Genomic DNA, 22,119 nt, shown 5'->3' with positions numbered 1-22,119 from the left:
TGACTTCTGAGTCTCTCCGCCATTAAGGCAAGACTGCCCCGAGAGCCCCGCGGCAGTACCCCTGGGAACCCCCAGTCTTCACCAGGCAGCATGCAGGTGACAGGCCTTGGAAGATCTCTAACAGCCTGGTTGGATGTGCTCAGACACACTGGGGACCAGCACAACCAGAAGCTTGCCCTCTGCTGGCAGGAGCCGCTCCCTGTTCAGTGCTTACGGCACAGGACCCAGTGACGGAAGAAAAAGGAACACGCAAGGACAAGCAGTATGGCTAAATTCATTTATTCTGAAATAAAAAGTGAAACAAGTGAAACAGGAGTCGAATCACCCGGGCACAAACCCGTCCCCGCCTCCACCTTCTCTCTCCATCCTACACTATCAATAAATAATTTTCCCCAGCCCCAAATATTTAATAGAAGGTCCTCCCCATTTACCAGCGCCAACCTCCACTGTGATACAGGGGGCTTCCCTACCTCCAGAATATACAAAATGTTACACAGTTACAGTATAAACACTGGGAGGGAGCCCACCCCGCCACCAGCTTATGTCCTTGCCTGGCCTCGGTTTGCCCAACCTGCCCAAGGCCTGTGAGAGTGCTGCCCAGTTGTCTGGCTGGGCGAGGGGGCGGGGGGGCACTTGTGCCCCAAAGTGCCTCTGAATAGAGGATGCATGAGCCCCTCTGAATGGAGGACTGCTTGGTGGGGGTGAGGAGACGAGCAGGGAGCCCCTGCTCCCCAAGAACGGAAGCCTCTTAAATAAACAACCTTTTTTGAGCCTCCGGCTCTTTGTTTTTCTGGAACTATTAATAGCCCAGAGATCAAGACACAGCCCTGGCCAAGATGGCAAGGGGTCTGCACCTATTTGTCTCCCCCCATTAGACAGGGGGCTATACCCCTTTTCAGGGGTTTTTTTAGGGATGAAGGGGTGCCAGGAAGGAGGGACGGGGCAGCAGGTACGGGTAGGGGCAGAGCGCCCCGACCCCAGGTCTCTGGTCTTTGCCCGCTAGTGTCGGGCAGTTAGATCACCATGATCTTCACTTCATCGTTCTCGTCAGCCTGGTAGAAGAAGGGGATGCAGGGGTTGCTGCCCAAGACTGAGCGCTCCTGGGGGTTCTGGATCTCGCGCAGCAGTTGCATGATCTGCTGCGCAGTGGGGTTCTCAGGGGTCGTCTGGCCCCGCAGGGCTTCCCCCTGGGTGGGGTCCACGTTGTCCTCGAGGCTCACCTCACGGAGACCTTTGGAGAGAGAGAGAGAGGCAGGGCTCGGAGTGGTGTGCCAGCTCTCCCCTGCCCGCCCGCCGGTCCTCCCCGAGGGCGCTACTCACCACCCTTGTCAGCAGCACCGGGCTCCTGGGGGGCTGGGGGCGCTGTAGTGGGCTCACCAGCAGGGTTCTGGGCAGCCAGGAACTTGCCATACCATTCATTTCGCTCGCCCACCAGGCGTAATACCAGTTCCCGGAGCTCCAGCAGCTTCACCTGGAGGGAGAGGCGCTCAGCACCCGCACCCCACCCCACCCCCGCCCGCAGAGATGGTCACAAGGACCCCTACCTTCATTTCCTCCTTGTCCTGAGCCAGGCGGCTGATGTACTCCTCCTTCTCCTGGTGCCGCGCCTTCAGCACCGCCCTCTGACTCTGATAAAGGGCGATGTACTCTCCTGCGGGGAGCGGGGAGGGCCAACAGGGCTCAGGTGCGGGGCTGCCGTGACCCAGCCCGCGGCCCCCCGCCCCGGGCCCTAGCCTCCCCACTCACCAATAGTGTCTGTCTCTCCGGACAGCTGGATACAGCGATGCTCCAGCTCCTCTACCCGCTCCTTCAGATCCACTTTCTCCTGCATGAGCGCTGTAAAACGGCCCTGAAGCCAGAACAGCAGGGTCAGGGCTCGGCAGCGGCATGACCACAGGCCCCCACCCTTCCTGGACCCCACTGGGGGCAACTCACTCACCTGCAGCTTGTCCATGGCCACCTGGAGGGCCTGGTGGGTCTCCGCAGGCACACTGTCACCCCCGATCCCGGAGGCTGGGGCCTCCTTCTCCGCCCCGTCCTGGGCCGGGGCTGCCAGGTGAGCCAGGCGCCGGCAGCGCAGCTTTTCCTCCTTCAGCTGCCCGCGCAGCCGGGCCTGCTCTTCCTCAGCACTGGCTAAGGCTGAGTTAAAAAATGCCACCTGCGGGCAAGAGGTGTGCGCATGCTTTTGTGTGGGATACCCAGGACCAGCGAGGGGCGGGGGACAGAGAGATGCTCCCCGTCTCGGGGTCTTAGTGGGCAGGCCTGTGGTTCAAGGATGACATGGCATCTGACTATGGCTCCCAGGCGAGCTTGGGGGTCCAGAGAAGTCAGAAGGAGGGAAACCACAAAGAGCGTCTGAGCGGAACCACAGAGGGAGGTGGGAAGCAAGACAGGCAAGGAGCGGGGAGGTCGGCTCACCAGCAGCTCTCGGCTATCGAGCTCCTCCGGCACGCTCAGCTTCGGCCGGGGAGCCTCCTCCTCCTTCTCCTCACCGTCCAGTCCGTCTCCTGCTGGGGACAGATGGAGGGTCCTGAGACAACCCAACAAGGCAGGTGGAGCAGGCCGGGAAGAGAGCGTGCGGCCCAGCTCTGCCCCGCACCTCACTCGCTGCAGGAAGAGGATTCGCTGTCCTAAAGGTCTCTCCTAACTCAGTTCCACGCTGCTAAACATCCCCCTGCTCCTCAGGCTGGGTGTTCTCCCTCCGGGCCGTCCTACTTACCTTCCCCAGGCACAGCCATGAGGTTCAGCTGGGCTTGTAGCTGCCGGTTCTGCTGGTTGGCTGCTTCCAGGCGCTCCTAAGGGGCCAGGAAAGAAAGTGAGGAGGGACACAGGTTGCAGGCTTTCCCCGTCAGGGGCCCAGCACTCCGACGACCTCACCTGGGTCTCCTGTAACTCCTGGTGGGCCATCTGGACCGCCACCTTGCCCTGGACTTCCTCGTGCTGCAGCTGGTCCACGAGCTGGGTCTGCAGCAGCGCCTGCTTCTGCAGCACCTCCTTCTCAGAGGCCAGCTGCTGATAGGCTGCCACGTACTGCTGCAGGTGGCTCAGGTACTGGTCCCGCTGCCGCTGCAGATCCTGAGCCTCCTGGCTCTTCACCTCCACCTGCGGGAAGACCCTGGGGGTGAGGGCAGGCGGTGGCTTGCTTCCGCAGTCTGAGCCCAGAGACTGGGGAGGTTGGGCACAGACCCCTCTGCCTGAGGCAGGCACCGCGAGGCTCTGCTGGCTGCCCAGAGCCCCATGCCGCCTTCACCCAGCCCTCATAACAAGCTTCTTTCTATCTTAACTTGAGGCCGCAGACGGGTGGAAAAGCAGAGCTCCAGCCAACATCTGTGAGGTGCACACTGAATGCCTAAGGCTTTACATGCACGATTCTCTAATCTCCAACACCTCTAGGAGGAAAATAATAACACTTTTTTTTTTTTTTTCTATTTTTTTGGCAGCTCCACACCATCATGCAGGATCTTAGTTCCCCGACCAGGGATCTAACCCGCACCACCTGCAGTGGAGTCTCAACCACTGGAGCGCCAGGGAAGTCCCGCTAACCTTTTAAGATAAGGAAACTGAGGCTTAGAGATGCGAGGGCTGAATCCAGGGCTGAACCCAAGGAGCTGGCCACCGTACACCCTCTCTTCCCCTCTAATTAGGGGCTCGATGCCTCTAGCGGGGACAACGACCTATGGCCCAGGGCTACTCAACTCTGAAAGTCAGAGGCCAGGGGGCAACAAGCAGTCACAGGCTCTGAAGGACTCTGGGGTCACCTGTCCTGGCCCCAGGTCCCTCACTCCCCAGAGGCTGATGCCTGTCTCCTAGCCCTTCCACTGGGACAGCGGTTACCGTCTCCTTCAGCTCTCCTAGCTTCTCCTGCAGCTGGCCCAGCTTCTTGGCCAGCTCCTTCTTGATGTGCTGCTCCGACTGCAGCGTGCTGGTTGTCTCCATGTTCTCATTGGACTGCACAGAGAGAAGCAATCAGCGGCCACCCAATGCAGCTGGAGACCCCAGAACTTGGTGTCCGCCTCCCACAGCTCAGGGAAGGGTGGAGGCAGGTAGGAAGGTCTGCCCCTTCCCCCCACAAGCCTCCGAGCAGGGCTCTCCAGCTCACAGCGTGCCTTCGTGGGTACCATTTCACAAAAGGTCCATATCACCCATTTTACAGGTGGGAAAACCAAGGCCCCAGACAGGTTAAGTGCCTCGCCCCGCCCCAAAGGACTCGGCCAGGGAGGAGGGCAGGCTGGCCGGGTAGGGCTGCGCACCAGCCTGACGAATCCGTTCTGCAGTTCAGCCAGCTGCTCCTTGAGCTCGCGGTTCTGGGAGAGCGCGCGGCTGATGGTGGTGCGGTCACTCTGCATGCTCTCCAGAATCTGCTTGCGCTCCTCTGCCTGCTCCCCCCAGCACCTGGCTGCCTGCTCCAGCTCCAGCAGCCGCTGCTCCTGCTCCTGGTTCAGGCGACTCAGACTTTCGTTGTCCTTCACCTGCGCCTGCAGCTGCTGTGCCAGGCTCTGCAGTTCCTTCTGTAGCTGTTCGGCCTCCGCCTGCAGCCGTTGTTCTACCTCCGAGGGCCCGGCTGGGGGCTCTTGAGGCGGAGGCACAGCTGAGAAAGGGAGCACACCGTCAGGGCCTCTCGCCTCTGCAGTCTCCAAAAACCGGGATCGAACCCGTGCCCCCATGCAGCGGAAGCACAGAGCCTCAACCACTGGACCGCCAGGGAAGTCCCTCCAAAACACCCTCTTCTTGGTCCACAGCTTCTGATTCAGCCTCCTTGCCCCAAATCTTGGCTTCCTGGCTCAATCTTTCAAGACACGTTCAAACAGAGTTCCTTACATCTTTATGCTCAAGACAACAGTGGGCACTTCACCCCTTTTTTGCAAATGGGGACCCTGAGGCTCAGGGAAATTACAAGACTTGCCAACTCCTGGGACAGACCTCTTTCCTTTGGCCACGGTGCCCTTCCACCCACTAACCTCCATTCTCAGCTGCCCTCACCAGCCCCGACACCAAACCTGCTCCCGGATCCCCTGGCCCCAGCTTACCGATCTCGGTCCTCAGTTTGGCCAAACTGGTCTCCAGCTCCTGCACCTGACTCATGCTGCACTCCTTTTCTTCCCTCAACTTGCCCATCTGCCCAAAGCATGGGTGGGGGGGTGGGGGGAGAGCACAAAGAGGGAGGCAGAGGGGGTCAAGGCCGGGCGACCACCTCCCTCTCCACCCCCGCCCTCTAGATACACACTTCCACCTCTGGCTGCACACAGCAAGTGACGTGATTCCTATTTCACAGATGCCCAGGAAGACCAAGTGACCTGTCTAAGGAGCGGGGTGGAAGGTCACCTCTCACCTGCTCCAGCATCTGCTGCATCTTCTGCTGCCAAACGGCGTTCTCTTCTTTCATATTCACCACATACTGGTCTCTCTCTGCCTGCAGCTGCTTCAGAGAATCCTTCAGCTGCGAGAGTGGGCACAGAAGTTACCACGGGCTGTCATGGGGCCTCGCCTGCTCCCGGTCACCTGGGGTCATCCTCCTCCTGCACCCCACTCTCTGCACAATCTCACCTGCTCCACGTGGGTCTCCAGCTGTGCCTGCTCTTCCAGGGCCTGCTGTAACTGCTGGCTGCTGTCAGGGGTAGGTTGACTAGAAAACTGGATGGTGAAAAATGAGGTTGGATCTGGGAAGCCCAGGCTGTTCCATGCAATGCCCCCCAAAAGGTCAATGTACAACTCAAGGTTGTCCTCATGCTATTAGAACCAGGTCCACAGGCTTTATTTTTACTAAATACTCATTGCTCCCCAACCACCCCAATCCAGTGTGCATCCTTCTGGACCCTTTTCCACACATATGCAAACATGTTTAATTAATGCACAGTGCAGTTGTGCTGTCACGGGGTGGTATCATATACGGTTCTGCAATTTAATTTCACTTTGCTGCAAACAAGATATACTTAATTTTTGTAATGGTTACACAGTAGTCCAATATATGAACATGGCATACTTTAACCACACCCTTACTGATGGCAGGAAGGCAGAGAATCACTGTGCACGCAGGAAAACTAAAGAGGAGGCTCTCTGAGACTGGAGCACCCTGTCTACCTGGAGGCTTGGCCCCGAGAGGAAGGGAGCGGACTCACGGGCTAGCCTTATAACTGTCATCCATAAAACAATGGTTTTCAACCAGGATGCTTTAAAAATAAAAACTAAAAAGGCCTATCCCTGAGATTCTGATTCTAGAGGTCTGGGCAAGGCCCCAATTTTTCTCCTATCTCTAGAGGAGTCTATGGCAGGACCAGAACAAGGATCCAAATTTTCTGGCTCCTGGCCGGAGGCCACCCACAATGACCCTAAGAGGCCCTGGCCCCGCCAGGTGGGGCCCGCACTCCCTGGGGCTCCAGCCCCACCTGCTGCAGCAGCAGCTCGGACATCTCCATCTTCTTCTGCAGCTCCTCCATCCCCAGCTGCATGGCCGCCTTCTCTTTCGCCATGACCCGCAGCTTCTCCTCCAGCTCCGAGGTGTGCTGCTTCAGGTCTTCGTTGCTTTTGCTGTGACCGGCGGTAGTGGAGGGAGACGTGAGTAAAGAACAGAAAGGGTCGCTCCGGTGACCAGCCCACTACCTTTGCCGCAGAACCACAAAACAGTCTCTTTGGAAGGGACCCCAGGATCAAGAGTCACAAGTGGCAGGCCACAGAGAGGACATGAGTTGCCTGAGGCCACAGCAGGAGTCGGTGGCACAGCTGGGACAGCAGAGCCTGGCTCTGCACGCATGCAAACCTGTACCAGCTCCTCACCCCGCTCCCTTGGCTCCCCACCACCTCCCAGCCCTCCCCCACTATCCCCATCCTACTTGTTCTTGTATAACTGCAGTCTGAGGGCATCTCGCTCTTTGGTTAATTCTTTGTTGTGCTGCAAACACAGAGAGGCGAGGTCAGGAGAAGGGAGGTGGAAGATGCAGACAGACAGCAGCAACAGGAACGACTCCCAGCAACACGGCCTCACCTGGTGTCAGGCTTTATATTTTTTCAAAGCACTTCCAAGCTCATGTTCTCATTTGGTTTTAATAAGAACTCGGGAAGGGTGGAAAAGGCAGGCCGAGAGCTCTAACTCATGGCTGGCTCACAGGCCCAGGGACAGCAGATAACACCACCATCATTCTCACTGTTATCAGCCCCACGTCTGAACCTTTCCTAAACACTCTCTCAGCCAACATTCCCGTTTCAAACTCACAAGCACCCTGGGAGGCAGTTACTATTACTATCTCCATTTTACGGGTGAACAACACGGAGCATTAGAGGCTAAGTGGCTCGCCTAACATCACTTAGAGCTGGGATTCTTGAATCACGTTCTCTCCCCGGGGTGCGAGCACAGATGTGATGGGGGGATTAAGTTGTATTGTAATCTCTTGTTCATTTTTTGAATGGATGATACACTCACATAGCCCCTAACTCAGAAGGTACCAAAGTGACATTTCTCTCAGCCATCCCTGGGTTTTTATGAATCCTTTCCGACCTGTCTTATATATATTTCACACACGTACTTCTCTCTCTTAGTGCGGTAACGGACTAAAAATACTGTTCTGAACCTTCACAGCCCGAACACCTAGCACTTGGGCCAGAGCCCACAGCCAGTAAAGGGCAAGGCTGGCGCTCTGGCTCTGGGCTCTGCATCCAGCACTCGCTCTAGACAGTACTCCCCCCTCCCCCAACAACTCGCCATGGCAACCAACTCACGCCCGGGTTGCTTCTCACAATCACACAACTTTAAAGCAGCAAGAAACGGCCAGTGCTGCCTTCTGGGGAGCAAGTCACTCCATCCTGCCGAAGGGACCTTTAGGCTCACCCCACACACACACCACCTCCAGCGGATGGGCAGACTGCTGGGCTCACCCTATCGGCCTGCTTCTGCTGCGTGGAGACGGCAGACAGCGTCCGTTCCAGCTCTCCCACACGCTGCCTGGACGACTGCAGGCGATGAGCAAGGTCCTCCGACTCTCCTGAAATGACAGCATGAGAAGGGAAGCCCAAAGAAGGAATCCCGCTGGAGGCCAGCCAGTGTGCCCGGCCAAGGGGTGAAAGGGTGCCTAGATTCCCACCTGCTCTCTGCCTGGCTGCCTGTTGGGTGTGAGCCAGAGCTGTCTGTAATTCCGTCTTCTCGGACACCAGAATCCCTATGGTCTGAATGTGGACCTTTGGGAGAAAGGCCAAACAAGTGCTAAAAGCACAAAAGCAATGTTTCCTGGGGGCCATGAGGGACCCTGGTTCAGCCCAGTCACCTGCAGCTGTTCTCTCAGAGCCCCTTGTTCCTTCACGAGCTTCTTCTCAAATTCCTTCTTCTCCTGCAGGAAAAGAGAAGAAACAGCTCTTACTGGTAGGCAGAGGTGAAACAGCAAAGGATATAGCCCCCAGAATGTCATCACTGGCCCAGGACAGGCCCACCGATGAGAACAGATAATCAGCCACCCCGGGAGTAGGGGACGGGCGGGGAGGGGCAGGGGGTAGGCCCCCTCTTTCTCCAGGCTGCCAGCAGGCAAGAGGAGAATGGGCCTCTACATCTGAATCCTCCCCCAAACCCATTAGCCACGGGAGGAGCAGACAAAGAAATCGCGTTACTTTTTCCAGTCGATCCAAAGTTTCCTGGTTCTCTTGTTTCTGTGGGGAGAGTCACAGGAAGGAGACTGAGATTGTCCCCCGTTCCCACGATCCTCAGACCAAGGAGGAGGGACGGTCAGGGGCCAGGAATGGGTTAGAAAGGGAGAGTTCATTGGGACATGAACGGACGAACGCTTCTCAAGCTAAGAGACTTTGGGTCTTGGGAAGTTTTGCTCACGGCTACAGTAGCGAGAGTCTGGATCTGATTCCCTTGAAGGGACAATGACATAAACCTCTAGAAATGGAGTCTGAGAAGGTCAGACCACCCTCTGCCAGCTCACGATCTGGAAGGGGGCATTCACTCAAGGAATGTTTCCTGAGCACACACTGCAGGTCAGGTTCTGTTCTTAAGAGCACAGATAAGGGAACGAAAAGGACCTTTAAATCTTTGATTTTTTGAGCTTAAAGGGACCTTGGACACCCTCTAATTCTACCTCCTCAGGAAACTAAAGCCCAGAGAGGACAGTTGACTTGTCCAAGGTCAAAGTCGGAACAAATCAGGGGCTGAGTCAGGGCTGGGACACACCAGTCAAGCTAGTGCTCCCCCTACAGGCAACAGACCCAGGGCAAGCGTGGGGAGGACTCAAGCAGGGGTCTCTGGAGAACAGAGTAGGCAAAGAGGGCAGCCACAGAGAGAGCCATGCTGCATGCCGTGCTCCGGGGTCCCTCCAGCTGAGACCTAGGCCCCCCGGCACCCCATTCTCCCATGGCACCAGGGGTCCCCAGCCCCTTTCTTCAGAGCCCCAAGGTGAGACTGGGGCCCCAGATTGGCAGCGTGGAATCTGGGGACAACACTGGACTCTTACCAATTGCTCTATCTTGCTACTGAGTTGTGTGTTTGTTAGATTGCTGGAGTCCAGGGCTACTGATAGTTCTTGGTACCGGCTCTGAGGCGCATGCAGAGAGGAGGAGGAGGAGTTGGAGGAGGTGGGGAGAGAGGTAGAGAGAGCAATCATTAGGGTTGGGGGGTGTCTGGGCTGTCTCAGCTGGCAGTGGGGCACCCAGCCCCCGCTGTGGGAGGAGGGAGGTGGGGGCAGGTGGTGGTTGGCCTGCAGGGTCACTGGGCCATGGTGCAGGCCCCCTTACCTCCAGATTCTTTATGTCAGTACAGGATGCTAGATCCTCCCCGTTGATGTAAGATGGAGACTAGGAGAGATGAAAGGGTTCACATGGAAACGTGATCTATCCCCCTCAAGGCCTAAGCCCTCCAACATCTTCCCCATCAACTGGCAACATTTCCTTTTCTGCCTAACTTGCCACACCCCCTTAACCCCTCCCTGTGCCAATTTCTCTTCATTCTTAATTCCCCCTTGTCCCCCACCTCCCAAGCAGCTCTCACCTGCAGGATAAAATGATGTAACCAATCTCATGGTCCAACCCCTTCATTTGGACAGCGTCAAAGAGGAGACTCAGAGAAGTAATGACTAGCTAAACATTATCCAGCCAAGCTGCCTGGTCCCAGGACCTCCCCTTCCTCTTAGGAAACTCTGCCTCGGTTTCTTTCCGTCATATTTTCCTTCCCTCTATAGCCCACTCCGGGCTCCAATTTTGGGGGTGGTACCTCGGACACAAGACCGTTGAGCTGCTGAGATAGCTGTCGCAGGCTCTCGGTGGATGAGAAAGATCTGGGGATGAACACAGCAGTCAGGGGTGCAGGAGGCTCGATGGGAAAGAGGGGGTCATGGGCAGTGGCCTAGGGACCGCTGGCCCCGTGGGAGACACTCACGTGCTTTCATCAATGGGACTAGGATCACGGTCAGCATCACGGTTCTGTTTGGAAAGAAACGTATGAATCGGTCATTCAGTTTCCAGTAAGAACCACCCACGGGCGCCAAGCTCATTCCAACCGCTTTCCGTCCGCCCGCACCGTAAGGAGAACCTGCTTTTGGCCTCCCCCACCCCAGTCCTCAGAACAAGAGGCTCCACGGTAGGTCCATTCCTCCAGGAAGGAGGAGGGGGTGAGCACAGAGTGGGGCAGCAGGCCAAGGGGGAAGAGGCACGAACCTGAGTTGATGCCATGCTAGTGACACGGGGGGGACTAGCACAGGGGGAAGGGACACCGCCAGGTGACACGGTGTCATCAGCAGACGGTGTAACAGGAGCGGCGCGGTCTTGGGGCGCCTGTCACAGAACAGAGCAGGGGGTTAGGGGGCCAGGCAGGGCAAAAGTCGCCTCACTGCCGTGAACGCAGGGGTGCAGAGCGGGTAGGACAGGTGTTGCTGCAGTCAGAGTGACAGTCACGCATGCTGGGAGCCACTCTGGGGGCTGGCTATGGCTCGCGCAGACCTCGGGCCGGTCTGCAGCCTTCCGGGGCTGCACAGCCTCCTTCGAGAACACGAGGGCCTTGTTCTCCCTGGAGCTCAGCTCCCTGGCTGACCTACGGCAGCTACAGCAGGTGGAAGGAAGGTGTGCCAAGTCAGGGAGAAGCAGGCCCTGCTCTTCCAGAAAGCCAGTCTGTGCCCAGAGGGCCCCTCTCCCGGGGCCCCACGCTGGGCAGAGGGTGGCAGTGATGAAGGAGCAGAGCGATCTGCCTCTTTCTTCTTGTTCTCCCTTCCTTCCTTTCCTCCTTCCTGCAACTACTGGTGTGTCTCCATGACTCAGGCCTTTTCTGGGAAAAAAGCTGCCCAACGAGAAGGCTCTCCCTGCTCTTAAGAGATAAAAAGAAAACCATGGCCACTACCCATCCCAACCTCCTGGCTCCAAAACACCTACCCAACCAAGAAACAGCTGAGAAACCAGAGGTAAGACGTCTACCCTTTGACTCTTGTCATCCTGGAGGACAATCGTGGGATTGAGGGCCAGGAGCCATGGAGAAGTTCTCTCTTGGCCCAAATGGATCCACTTGCTTGACCAGAGCCCCACTCGGCCTCTCTCCAGGCTCAGGCCTGACACTTAGTCCAAGCCTCTGGCTCGAGGCATCTAATGTTCAACAGGTGAGATGGGGAAGAGGGCCGATAAGCCAAAGCTTGACGAGGGAAGAGCACAAGGGAGCCAAGGCCTGGCCAACGAAGCTGAGTCTGGAAGGAAGAGGCTGCACCTCTCTTGAGGGAAAGGGCTGCCTGCTCTCTGGAGCCTCAGCCCTGGCCTCTGAAAACCCAAATCTACTGCTCTCCTTAGAGCAAGCACCGCAGAGCCTGGGAAGCTAAGGATGAATCAAGCTGTTTGCTTGGTGACTGTCCCCACTGTGACCTTTGATGCCAGAACCTGGTGTTGCCTTGTCAACCTGGACTACTGAATCTAATAGGTAAGAGCAGGGGTTCAGCAGCTGGCTAGGCATGAGACTTCGGGGGAGGGGAGCACACTCTTAGCCACAGGCCCTGGCGAGCCCTGGGTCCCTCCTGGCCTCTTGGGTGCCCACGGATCCCTAGCATTAGAAACAAGAAAGCTCAGAAGGGGAAAAAAGTCTTTTTCTGAGGACTTAAATATACTTAATATGACTATCATGTGAGCAACCAAGTTACTTCATAATTTTGAGTCATATAGCTAAGTATGGAATTTTAAAAACATTGCCCACTCCCCTCCTATGTCCCATTCCATTAAAAAAAACCTTTTTTTTTTTAATCCATTAGTCCTCAGTTCTGGAAATGCCATCAGCTCTGCGCAGGATACTGCAATCACAGGCCTGCACTACTAGAGCAGAAAACTTAAGTGAGAAACAGTTATTGATATAGAGAGGATTTTAGAACGACAAGAAGGGAATATGGGGATCTGGGTCTTCATTTCCAGGACGGCAGAAGGATGCGGGCCCAGGGCCTTGGAACAAGAGTACAGATGCACAGCTTCGGGACTCCTGTAGGCCTGCACTCCACTCCCCGCGCCACCCAGCATCTCCTCTGAGCCAACAAGGTGAGTCACAGCACCTGGACAGACCCGACCGACTGGGCATGAGCAGTCCTAATGATTGAAAGACTCTCTAACCCCAGCCAACAGTTCCCTGTCCCAGGCCCTCTCCCCCTGCCCATTTCCAGCAGGACCTGGCCCCCTTCCAGCCCTACTCCTCTAGCCTGGCAGATGTCCCCCGAGGAAGTTAATTAAGGAGGAAGTGCCAACATCATGTCCGGAGGAGGTCATCTCCTAGTCCAGGGGCACCCCAGGCTCCCCGCCTTTCTGGAAAGTTCTCTGTGAGCTCATAACCCTGGCTGTTACCTGTATTACACCCTCTGCCTGGGACTCCCATTTCCCCTACTCTCAATGTGGATAACTGCTACCCACCTCTAATCTTCAAACCGGCCTCAAATGCCACCCCCTCCAGCCTCAAGTCCATTTAGAACCAACCTCTGCCTTGTCGAGCATTTGGAATGTTGCCTTATTCCAAATATTTCTTTCATCTGTTTTCTACAGCCCCTACCACATGCCTCTGCTCTCAAGGGCCCACTGAATACGGTTAAACGTCCAGTTAATTTTTAAAAGAGAAGAGGGGCAGAATGTCCTGATCACTCATGTGTTTGGTTAACCTCACACCCCTTACAGATAGTTTCATTGAAAAAAATAACCTCAGTCCTTGTGACTATAATGCAAACTCCTTTTCTCTCAACCCTACATTCCCTACTGCCAAACCAAAATGAATTGATCAACTCAAAAAAAAATCACAAACTACTTTGTGGTCTATTGGTCTTTTGGGGTCAGATGCCCAGGGGCCAAGACTTGAAGGTTTGGTTTTATTTAACCTCTCCTAGTTTTATAGCACCACTGACATTCAAACTGGAGGCTCAAAGAGCCCAAATCCCACACACCTGCTCTGGAAGCTATTCCCAAGTTACCTTTAACCTCCAAGGAGCATCTCACCTTCTCCAAGACGATAAAAGATGGGGGGTCGGGGGGAACCCAATCAACCAAGCAGGTGAAAAAGCAGACATCAACAGGCCCAGGGTTAATGACAGCAACATAAAATAAGCCAGAGGCAAAGTATCCCCCAAACCAGAGAAGCCTCAGGGCATGCAGAGCTGGGAGGGAGCAAGCCAGAGAGGGGGTCTCGGCACTGCCTCACCTTCCACTTGTCCAATGGGGGGATCGCTACCCCATTGGAGCGGTTAAGGTCGGACACCAGCACCTTCAGAATGTCCTGAATCTATAGGAGGCGAAAAGGGAAAAACAAGGGCAGGGAGAGAAAGAGAAAAGTGGCTTAGAGAGGCAAGAGAGTCAGGGAAGGAAGAAGAGATGGGTTCAGGGCAATGGAATGCTGGAGAAGAGAGAAAGGGATCAATACCACAGCCTGTGCCATTTTCCAAACAGCCACTTGCTGCCTTGCCAGAGGCAGAAATCAAGGTAAACAGATGGAAAAGTCCCCGGAACAATGCAGTCACATAGCTCCTTAGGCGAACAATGCAGCTCTTAATAGCTTCTTAAACCCTCAGGCCCAGACTTTTAAAAACCAGACTTCAGAACAAGGGTCCACTCGAACAAAGCGGGCTACAGCTAAAAAAATAAGTCTGAAAGACAATGATCTGATCCAATAGTGTCATCTTACAGATGAGGAAACTGAGGCCCAGGGAACAAAGTGATTTTCTTGACATAACCCAGCAAGCTGGTGGCAAAGATGGCCTTGAAACTCAGATGATCTCCTAATCCAAGGGCCTGGGACTCTCCTCACCACACCCTGGGGTTCTGTTGGTGCCTCTAAATGGAGAGCCTGAGGACAAGAGGCTGTTCTCACTGCCTGGTTTCCCACTGAGGCTGGGGCTGAGGAAGATCACCAGAGCAGTAAGTCAAATAGCAACTACTCTTTACTGAACGTTTACCCTGCACCAGGCCCTGTATTAGGGGATTGTTATAAAAACAACAACAATCTCATTTAAACTTCATAAATGTAAGACAGTATTACCCCAGTTTTACCAGTGTGAAACCAGAGACCCAACGAGCTTAAACAATTTGCCCAAAACCATATCCCCAACAGAGGGAGAGGTAGAATTCAAACCCAAACTTCTTAGCCAATATCTGCCATTTCTTCCACAATCTTAACCACTACCCTCTCCTGCTGTCCCTTGAGCACCCCATCCCCGGAAGGTGGCAATACTCACATCCTCAGGCGAGGGACAACCACCAGAAGTGGTTGTCTCCGGGCTACTGCCATTCTTGATCTTTCTTTTTTTCTTAGCTCCTGCAGGAACACCAGGGCTGTTCTTCTGCTGATACTCCCTTAACTGCAAAAAGGAAAAGCAGTGAGGCTCATGAGAACTATAAGCCCCCTATATTCACATCCTACTTTACAGTTTACAAGAAGCAGAGGTGGAAAAGTAAACATTTAATCAGACATCAGGGTCCTTTCTTACACCTCTTTTAGAGCTGCACACCACTGCTTCTCAAACTTTTACATCAGTGTATCCTAATGGCAGAAGGCAGTGAAGGCACACAACCCTAGTGAATCTGGGAACGTAACAGAAAGAGGACAACCCAAACACCATTTCGGAGAGAAGTCTATTATAATCTTACAAATCTATGCAAATGTCATCCCTAAGCACATTAATATAAAAGGCTTTTTCTCTCTCAAGAGAATCAAGCAAAACTGATGCTCCAGTCCCATGTTTATCCTGTGGCACTCAGGGCACCCCATGTTGAGATGATGATTTGGGAAAGATTCCCAGCTGTGAAGTTCAGTTTCACGCGATCTGTTCCACAGAGGATAAGCAGATCTCACTCCAAAGGAGCACTGAATGACGGGCACTCTGGTCTCAGAATCATAGCGAATTAGAGTGTAAGGTAGAAGATTCAGATTAAAACTGTGACAGTCTCTCTGGATAGAAACCTGGGAGAAAACCAAACTAAGCAAAGCACATTCTCCCCACTGCCACCCAGAGATATTGTCAATGTTTCGAGATCACTGGTCTGAAGTGTAGGCTTTTTACGCTATCAACACCAAAGGATGGGGTACAGTCTAGAGTGAGGGAGCCTGAAACCCAGGTGGGACCTAAGTCCCATAGTCCCGAGTCCCCTTCAAGCTGGAAATTTGTGCTGCGACCAGAGAAACCGGAAAGGATGTGAAAACACAGGGGGACTGGGTCGTAAGATCAAACACCGGGCTCGTGGCGGTAATGACAGTTCAGAGGGGGATTATGACGTAACTACATTTCACTCCTCCCTACCGATGCCCGAGTCGCCGTTTCGCGATGGGGGAGGGGAACGCAAGGCCAGGACCGAGGTCCTTGTATACCGGGACCCTAGGGAGCCCAGGGAGCCCAATAGGTCCGGTTCTGGGCGGCAGGAGGCGAGGGCCGAGCCTGGTGCGGGAAGCCCCCGGGGTCACCGGCCCAAAGTCACCCAGGAGTGACGAGCGAGGGCGGGGGCTGGGCTGCCGGGGGGCGGGACTGGCTGAGAATACTTTTTGGGGGGGCGCCAAGGGGCGCCGAGAGGCTCGCCCCGTGTGCCTCGGAGGCAGCACAGACTCTGGCCATGACCCGGCCGTCGGAGGGGTCTCGGGCTGGGTCAGGGAGCCGCGACCCCGCACGTTTTACCTTTTTCTTGGCCGCAGCCAATTTGCTCTGTCGGGTTTCTTCCGACATCCCGGGACGGGGCGGGGGAAGGGGGGGCCACATCAGCAAGATCCCGGCAACCACTGCGGAATTGCTTCCGGCAGCCACCGCGCCGCTGTGAGACGAAGCCGTAAAAGGAGGGACCAGGGCGGTACTAGGCCGCCGCGGTGTGAGCGTAGCCTCAAATCCCTAATCCCATTAGTCGATGGGAAAGTTGAAAGGGGAAGGGGCGTGACTAAACCATAGCTAGCCAGGAGGGACGGGGGAAGGCCTAATAAAGACTGCGTGCGCAGCCGCTCTCCTTGCCTATCTGGGCGGGGAAAGGCGGGGCCCGACCTCGCAGCGGGCTTATGTAGCTAGCTCTGTAACGCTTCGGTGTGCGTCAGAGAATTGAGAATACCGGGCGGACCTGAGGGGCCGCTTTCCCGCACGCGCCCTGGACCCTCCGGCACTGCAGAGCTCCCCGAGTCGGGGACCCCGGACCCCAGGGCTGAGGAGGTGGGCGAGGAGCGGACAGCCGGGGGAAAGCACATCTCTTCCCAGTCACTTTCCTGACTCCCCGTAGCTCTGCCCCAGACTTCCTCTCCCCAGAGATCGCCTCCAGAGACCACCCCCCCGCCCCCCCCCGCTTCCACTGCTCCACATCAGAATCTCTCCTTCCTCCAGGATCCCTACCCCGATCCCGGGAGCATTATCTACCCTCTTCCCAACCGGATCCAGTCCCGGTCTCTGTACTTCACAGCAGTTCCTCCTCTCACACCCTCACAGTACCCCTTTCCTCCCAAAGCGGCCTCTAGGTCCAATCAGCCTTTTTCCCTCGGATTCCTCTACAGGACTCAACCAGGACTTTCCAAAAGTTGCCGCGGGGCTTTCCGATCCCCTGTGAGTATGCTTGTGCCCCCTTCCTTGCCCTCCACCCTGTACCCCACTGCTGCTCTAAGTCCTCCTCTCCGTCCCCAGCAGCAGCTGACCCACCCCCAGTCCTCTTCAAGGTCTTCCCCCAGCTGACCTCATTCTGCTGAGAAACTCTAGGTCATTTCTCAGTCCTTCCCCATCTTTTCCTCCTGCCCACCAAGCTTCAGAGAAGAAACAGCGTCCTGTACTTTGTCAGTGGTACCCCAGGCTCTCCAAATGGGCTCTGTCTCTCATCCTTCCTGACAGCACCACAAGTGGCTGGTTGAGTTTGTTCTTTTCACACCACTATCCCTCCCTCACCCATTCCACCCACATGGAAACTACTCCCTTTCCCTCAAACGCATGTACTCTCTCCTGCCTTAGGGCATTTGGATACACCGTCTGGAATACTTTTTCTTCCAGCTTTTTGCCAAACTGATGCCTACTCATCCTTTAAAGCTGAGCTTCCTCAGAGAATTCTTAGCCCCACTTCGGGCTCAGGCCAATAGCTTTGTTAGCCACTCCCCTAGCACACTGTACTTCAACTTCAAAGCACTTTTCAGACTGGTAGTTAGTTGATTGGTTATTTGTCATTGACTCATTCATTTGACAAATTCATTCGAAACAGTGCTTACTATGTGCCAGGTACTGTTGTAGACACAGGGCAATCAGCAGTGAATAAAACAGAGTCCCTGCCGTCATGGTGTTTACACTCCAGTGGTATAAGGCCGTCAGTGAAAATAATATTAATGAAATATACAATATGTCAGGTGATGATAGATGTTAGAAAACTTCAGGACAAAAGGATAGTGATTGAGGTGTGGCCATTTAAATGGGGTGGTCAGGAAAGGACTTTCTGATGACGTGTGACCTGTGAGCAGAGCTTTAAATGGAAATTTCTGGAGGAAGAGCATGATTGTTGGGGGTTCTATGTCTGGGACTAGGCTATACGTTCCATGAAGGCAGGGGGCCAGGCTTGATGTCTTATCCATTGCTGAACCGCTGGAGCCTTTGCCAGTGCCTGGCAGCTAGTGTTTACTCACGATGTGTTGACTGACTGGTTAAAATCCCCTGTCCTAAGAATGAGAACCACGTCTTCCTCGGTCTCTTGTATTACCGTTGCTCCAACAAACATTTCCTGAAAATTAGCAGTGTACCAGGCACCGGCCTTCACAGCTTTTAGACGCAGAAAGGACAAAGATGAACTGTAGCCCCAGGGGTGGGTTTTGCTACCCAATGCAATTATAAAGCCAGTGACATCATAGACTTGACAGGAGAATCCAAGAGGTAGACCTGACGTAGATTCTCTGGGGTCAGATTGGGAACCAGGATGGGTCCTTTAGTTAAAGTTGGGTTTGGCTGGGAGTGAAAGAAAACCCCAAATAATGGTGGCTGAAACAGTCATCAGGAACCCATGCCTCTATCATCCAAGACACCGTTCAACTCCAGCAACCCTCCAGCTTGTAGGAAAGAGGAAAGCTAGAGAAAGGCATGCCCTCTCCCTGGAAGGACAGTTCCCAGACATAGCATATGCTATTTCTAATTAAGTTCCACTTGCCAGAACTTAGTTATAGGGCCACACCTAATTCCAAGGGAAGCTGGGAAATATAGTCTTATTCTGGGGTGGAGGGTGTCTGTTACCAACCAGAAGCAGGGAGTGGATATTGGGGGATAATGTGTAGGTTCTGAATTGTAGATAATTGGTCAGTCTGGCTTACGACTCTTTGTGCCACGCAGCGGCCATCTCCCAAGTCTGGCCAGGCTGACGGGGCCAGCGAGGATTCTCTGCACCTTGACATTCAGAAGCTGAAGGAGAAGAAGGACATGCTGGACAAGGAAATCTCCCAATTAATATCTGAGTAAGTATCTTTGGGTTCCTCAGTGTGCTTAAGATAACTTTTTTTTTTTTTTGGCCGTGCCATGCCATGCAGCTTGCAGGATCTCAGTTCCCCGACCAGGGACTGAACCTGGGCCACGGCAGTGAAAGCACCGAGTCCTAACCACTGGACTGCCAGGGATTCTCTAGATAACATTTAACTAGTGCCCAGTAACTGCAACCTAGCTTAGCATAAAAACAGGACTGCGCCAGGAGTTCCCAGGAGAATAAGGGGAACTAGGAACTGGAAAGCCATGGCTCTCCCAGTCTCTTCTGGGGCCCACGGTCTCTGCCTCTGCTTCTGTCTGCACATGGGCTCTGTCCTCCCTCTGCAGGTGGGGTTTTCAGTGCCCAGGGGAAGCTGGCTCTTCCACAACTCCTGGGTTTTCCCATGCCCTTTGCTCCAGCCACATGGCACAGACTGAGCAGCCTTTGAACGTGCATGTCACACTTGAGGGGATCTGATTAGCCACTCACGTGCCCATCTGTGAATCCCTTGGCTGTGACCAGGGTTACATAGTACCAGCGTGGCTGAGAATGCCTCCCTAAGAGTACAGGGAGAATTTGCCAGGAGTGAGGGGGTGGGCAGATCTCCTGCCCTACCTTAAGCTTCATGAGGGCAGGGTCTATCTTGGCATCACTATCCTGGTTCCCAATGCCAAGCACCCAGTAGGCCCTTAGTGAACATTTGTTAAATAGATGCCTCGTTACTCTCTGAACCTTGGAGCCTCATCGGCTTTCTCAACGATATTCTCTCTCTCTCTCTCCATTTCTCACCTCAGAGGCTACAGTGTAGATGAACTGGAGGACCACATCTCCCAGCTCCACGAGTATAATGACATCAAGGATGTAGGCCAGATGCTGCTAGGCAAACTAGGTGAGGGAGTCCCTATGCCCCAGGGGTGGTGGGATTTTGCTCCTGGGCCTTCTAAACTTACCCAACCCCCCTACCATTCTCAGCTGCCACGCTCCCTGAATGCCCCTCCCCTTCCTGGCCACCTAACGAAGCCACTGTACAGCTCTTACCTGAGTGCCTGCGGTTTTTCCCTCAGGTATAGAGCCTGCTTTGGAGCTACAGGCAGGTTTGAGCCTGGGCTCACCCGCCTGCCTGAGGACTAGGGTTCCAAGTCCCCCGGGGCCTACTCAGACCAATGGAGACCCCAGCCTCGCCTCAAGTGGCCGACATGCTACAGAGGCAGAAAGTGCAAGGGGAACTCTGTGGCTTAAAGGGGTATTTTGTTCCTCCTTGAACACAGTCTCACTATCTAGAGGGCTGAGCCGAGACACAGGCACCTGTGTGTCTGAGCTGGCTGGGACAGCCCACCTTGGAGGTGAGGAAATGTGTAGGTGGCCTTGGTTCCATCACCTGGCTTGGATAGGTGGGCACGCTGATGTTCAACCAGCAGGGACCCTTTGGGACAGCGCTCAGAGCTGGGCTGTCGGCCCGCTGGCTGCCTGAGTTGCAGCTCTCGTCGCAGAATTGCCCATCAGCATCCGGGATTCCACGGCAGGAAGGGCTTCTCCGTGTGTCAGTGGGGAATGGGTCTCAAAGGAGGGGAGGGAGAAAACAGAAGGTGGTGGAGGATGATCAGGGCCCAAGAAGAAAGGAATGTGAGGGGACTGTAGCCTAGAGGCCAAGGGGAATAAGCTCTTGTGAGAACCCAGTTTGAGACCTGTCCTTCCGGGTCGTAGGACCTGGAGAAGGCGGAGTGTCCTCTTTCGTTCATTCAGTGAGTATTTCCTGAGCACCTACTCTGTGCTACTCAACAGGGTATGGGGTATGGGGACATTTTGGTGAACCCGACACTTTTTTTTTTTTTTTAATGTTTATTTATTTATCTATTTACTTGGTTGCACCAGGTCTTAGTTGCGGCAGGCGGGCTCCTTAGTTGTGGCATGTGAACTCTTAGTTGCAGCATGCATGTGGGATCTAGTTCCCTGACCAGGGATTGAACCCCGGCCCCCTGCATTGGGAGCGCGGAGTCTTACCCACTGAGCCACCAGGGAAGTCCAAACCGGACACTTGAATGTCTCCATTCTCATGTGACTTATGTTTTGGTGTTGGGGTGGGGGAGGGGAATGGTCAAGAAGTAAAGGAACACAAATAAATGAATTATAAAATGTGTTAAGTGCAGTGAAGGAAACAAAAGACAGAGATGGAAAATACTGAGGTATGAACAGGGTGGCAGGGGGGGATGAGCCAGGGTGGTCAGGGCAGGCCTCTGAGGAGACCCCTTCCCTTGGGAGGAGAGAAGAGTCTGTGAGGAGGCATGAGGAAGGGCATCACCAAATGGCAAGGGCACGCACATGGGCCAGGGTTTGCAGCTGGCCACTGATACAATGTAAGTGTAAACTTACATTTTCAGCACATGACTCTTGCTGCTGGTCATGTGGGTGAGGGTTAAGTGAGTCTAGTTTGGAGGGACCAGACAGGGCCCACAGTGGAGGAGCCTGGAAGGAGTAGCAGGAGTGTTATCTGGGCCAACTAGGGGAGCAGGAAGAAAGTGCTGGAGAGGGTCCTGGGTAGGCCAGGGCTTTGGCCATTTTCCCTCCCACTTCTCCCACTGGACATTCTTCCTTCCTTCCTTCCTTCCTTCCTTCCTTCCTTTCAGCCGTGATCCGAGGTGTCACCACCAAAGAGTTGTATCCACAATTTGACCTGGACATGAATGACTGAGCTCACAGCCGCTTGTCCACGGCCCACTGGGACAGGCCGATGTAGACATGAGAAGCAGTGAAAGCCCAACCAGAGCACCTACAGGCTTTCCAGTGAGAAAGTGTCAGAAGCCCTTTTCTAGAGAGCTCAAGCCGAGTCAGGAGGGAGCCCAGAGAAGAAGGGGGGCAGAAAGAAGGGGAGTTCCCAGCTCTGAGGTTCCTGAAATGTTCCAGTGACACCTGTGTATGTGTATATGTATCCTGTTTGTAAATAAACATATGAGCAATTTTGGTGCAAATCTGTATGCTGATTCCCTCTCCTCTGATAGCCCCCTGATCCTACCCTGGAAAAAGAGAGCCTGCCTTGGATTATAACAAACTTCCATGTGCCAGGCACTGTACTAAATGCCTTATATCCATTATCTCTAATGCTTCAATCCATCCTATGAGGAATTAGTATTACTATCCCCATTTTACAGATGAGGAAATTGAGGCTCAGAGAGGCACAGTGACTTGCCTGAGGTCACACAGCCAGTAAGTGGCAGAGCAGGGATTTGAGCCCAAATCTTCACTCTGAAGCTTCTGGTGTGCAACACTGCC

The 22,119-nt window shown here is 54.4% G+C and overlaps 2 protein-coding genes across 5 annotated transcripts; one reads left to right on the top strand and one right to left on the bottom strand.

Annotated features, from left to right (window-relative positions):
* Positions 1-263: 263 nt before the first annotated feature.
* On the bottom strand, positions 264-16,237 carry GOLGA2 (golgin A2). 4 transcript variants are annotated; one of them, XM_082468310.1, is made up of 27 exons: positions 16,077-16,237; positions 14,646-14,768; positions 13,616-13,696; positions 10,633-10,749; positions 10,355-10,398; positions 10,190-10,253; positions 9,715-9,774; positions 9,435-9,515; positions 8,590-8,628; positions 8,253-8,315; positions 8,073-8,166; positions 7,867-7,973; positions 6,828-6,886; positions 6,384-6,525; positions 5,545-5,631; positions 5,330-5,437; positions 5,028-5,115; positions 4,251-4,588; positions 3,835-3,948; positions 2,878-3,102; positions 2,720-2,795; positions 2,419-2,510; positions 1,940-2,158; positions 1,747-1,849; positions 1,545-1,651; positions 1,321-1,471; positions 264-1,231 (listed from the first exon to the last, which is right to left on the bottom strand). In XM_082468310.1, exons 1-27 carry the CDS (start codon positions 16,155-16,157, stop codon positions 1,014-1,016), a joined length of 3,081 nt encoding a protein of 1,026 aa, XP_082324436.1. In that variant the 5' UTR covers positions 16,158-16,237; the 3' UTR covers positions 264-1,013. The 4 variants fall into 4 exon arrangements, with proteins under 4 accessions (XP_082324436.1, XP_082324437.1, XP_082324439.1 ...); XM_082468311.1 differs by having other exon boundaries at positions 2,419-2,507; XM_082468313.1 differs by lacking the exon at positions 9,435-9,515.
* A 251-nt stretch (positions 16,238-16,488) lies between these two features.
* On the top strand, positions 16,489-21,818 carry SWI5 (SWI5 homologous recombination repair protein; the record flags this gene model as incomplete). Its single annotated transcript, XM_082469515.1, has 5 exons — positions 16,489-16,592; positions 16,928-16,976; positions 18,726-18,847; positions 19,647-19,741; positions 21,477-21,818. Coding segments are annotated over 5 exons (435 nt in total), but the record flags the coding sequence as incomplete, so codon positions are not given.
* Positions 21,819-22,119: the final 301 nt, after the last annotated feature.

The sequence above is a fragment of the Balaenoptera physalus genome (assembly GCF_965194825.1).
Source record: "Balaenoptera physalus genome assembly, chromosome: 7".
NCBI lineage: Eukaryota > Metazoa > Chordata > Mammalia > Artiodactyla > Balaenopteridae > Balaenoptera > Balaenoptera physalus.
Note: the sequence above shows the minus strand (reverse complement) of the source record. Positions and strands in the feature narration are given on the sequence as shown.

Bases quoted from the DNA above. Each gene is read 5' to 3' on its own strand.
- GOLGA2 (XM_082468310.1), bottom strand. From the start codon at position 16,157: ATGTGGCCCCCCCTTCCCCCGCCCCGTCCCGGGATGTCGGAAGAAACC. The intron at 8,629-9,434 runs GTAAGAGTCCAG...CTCTCCCCACAG, and splicing joins GTAGCAAGATAGAGCAATTG to AAACAAGAGAACCAGGAAAC. The intron at 1,850-1,939 runs GTGAGTGAGTTG...TTCTGGCTTCAG, and splicing joins TGGCCATGGACAAGCTGCAG to GGCCGTTTTACAGCGCTCAT.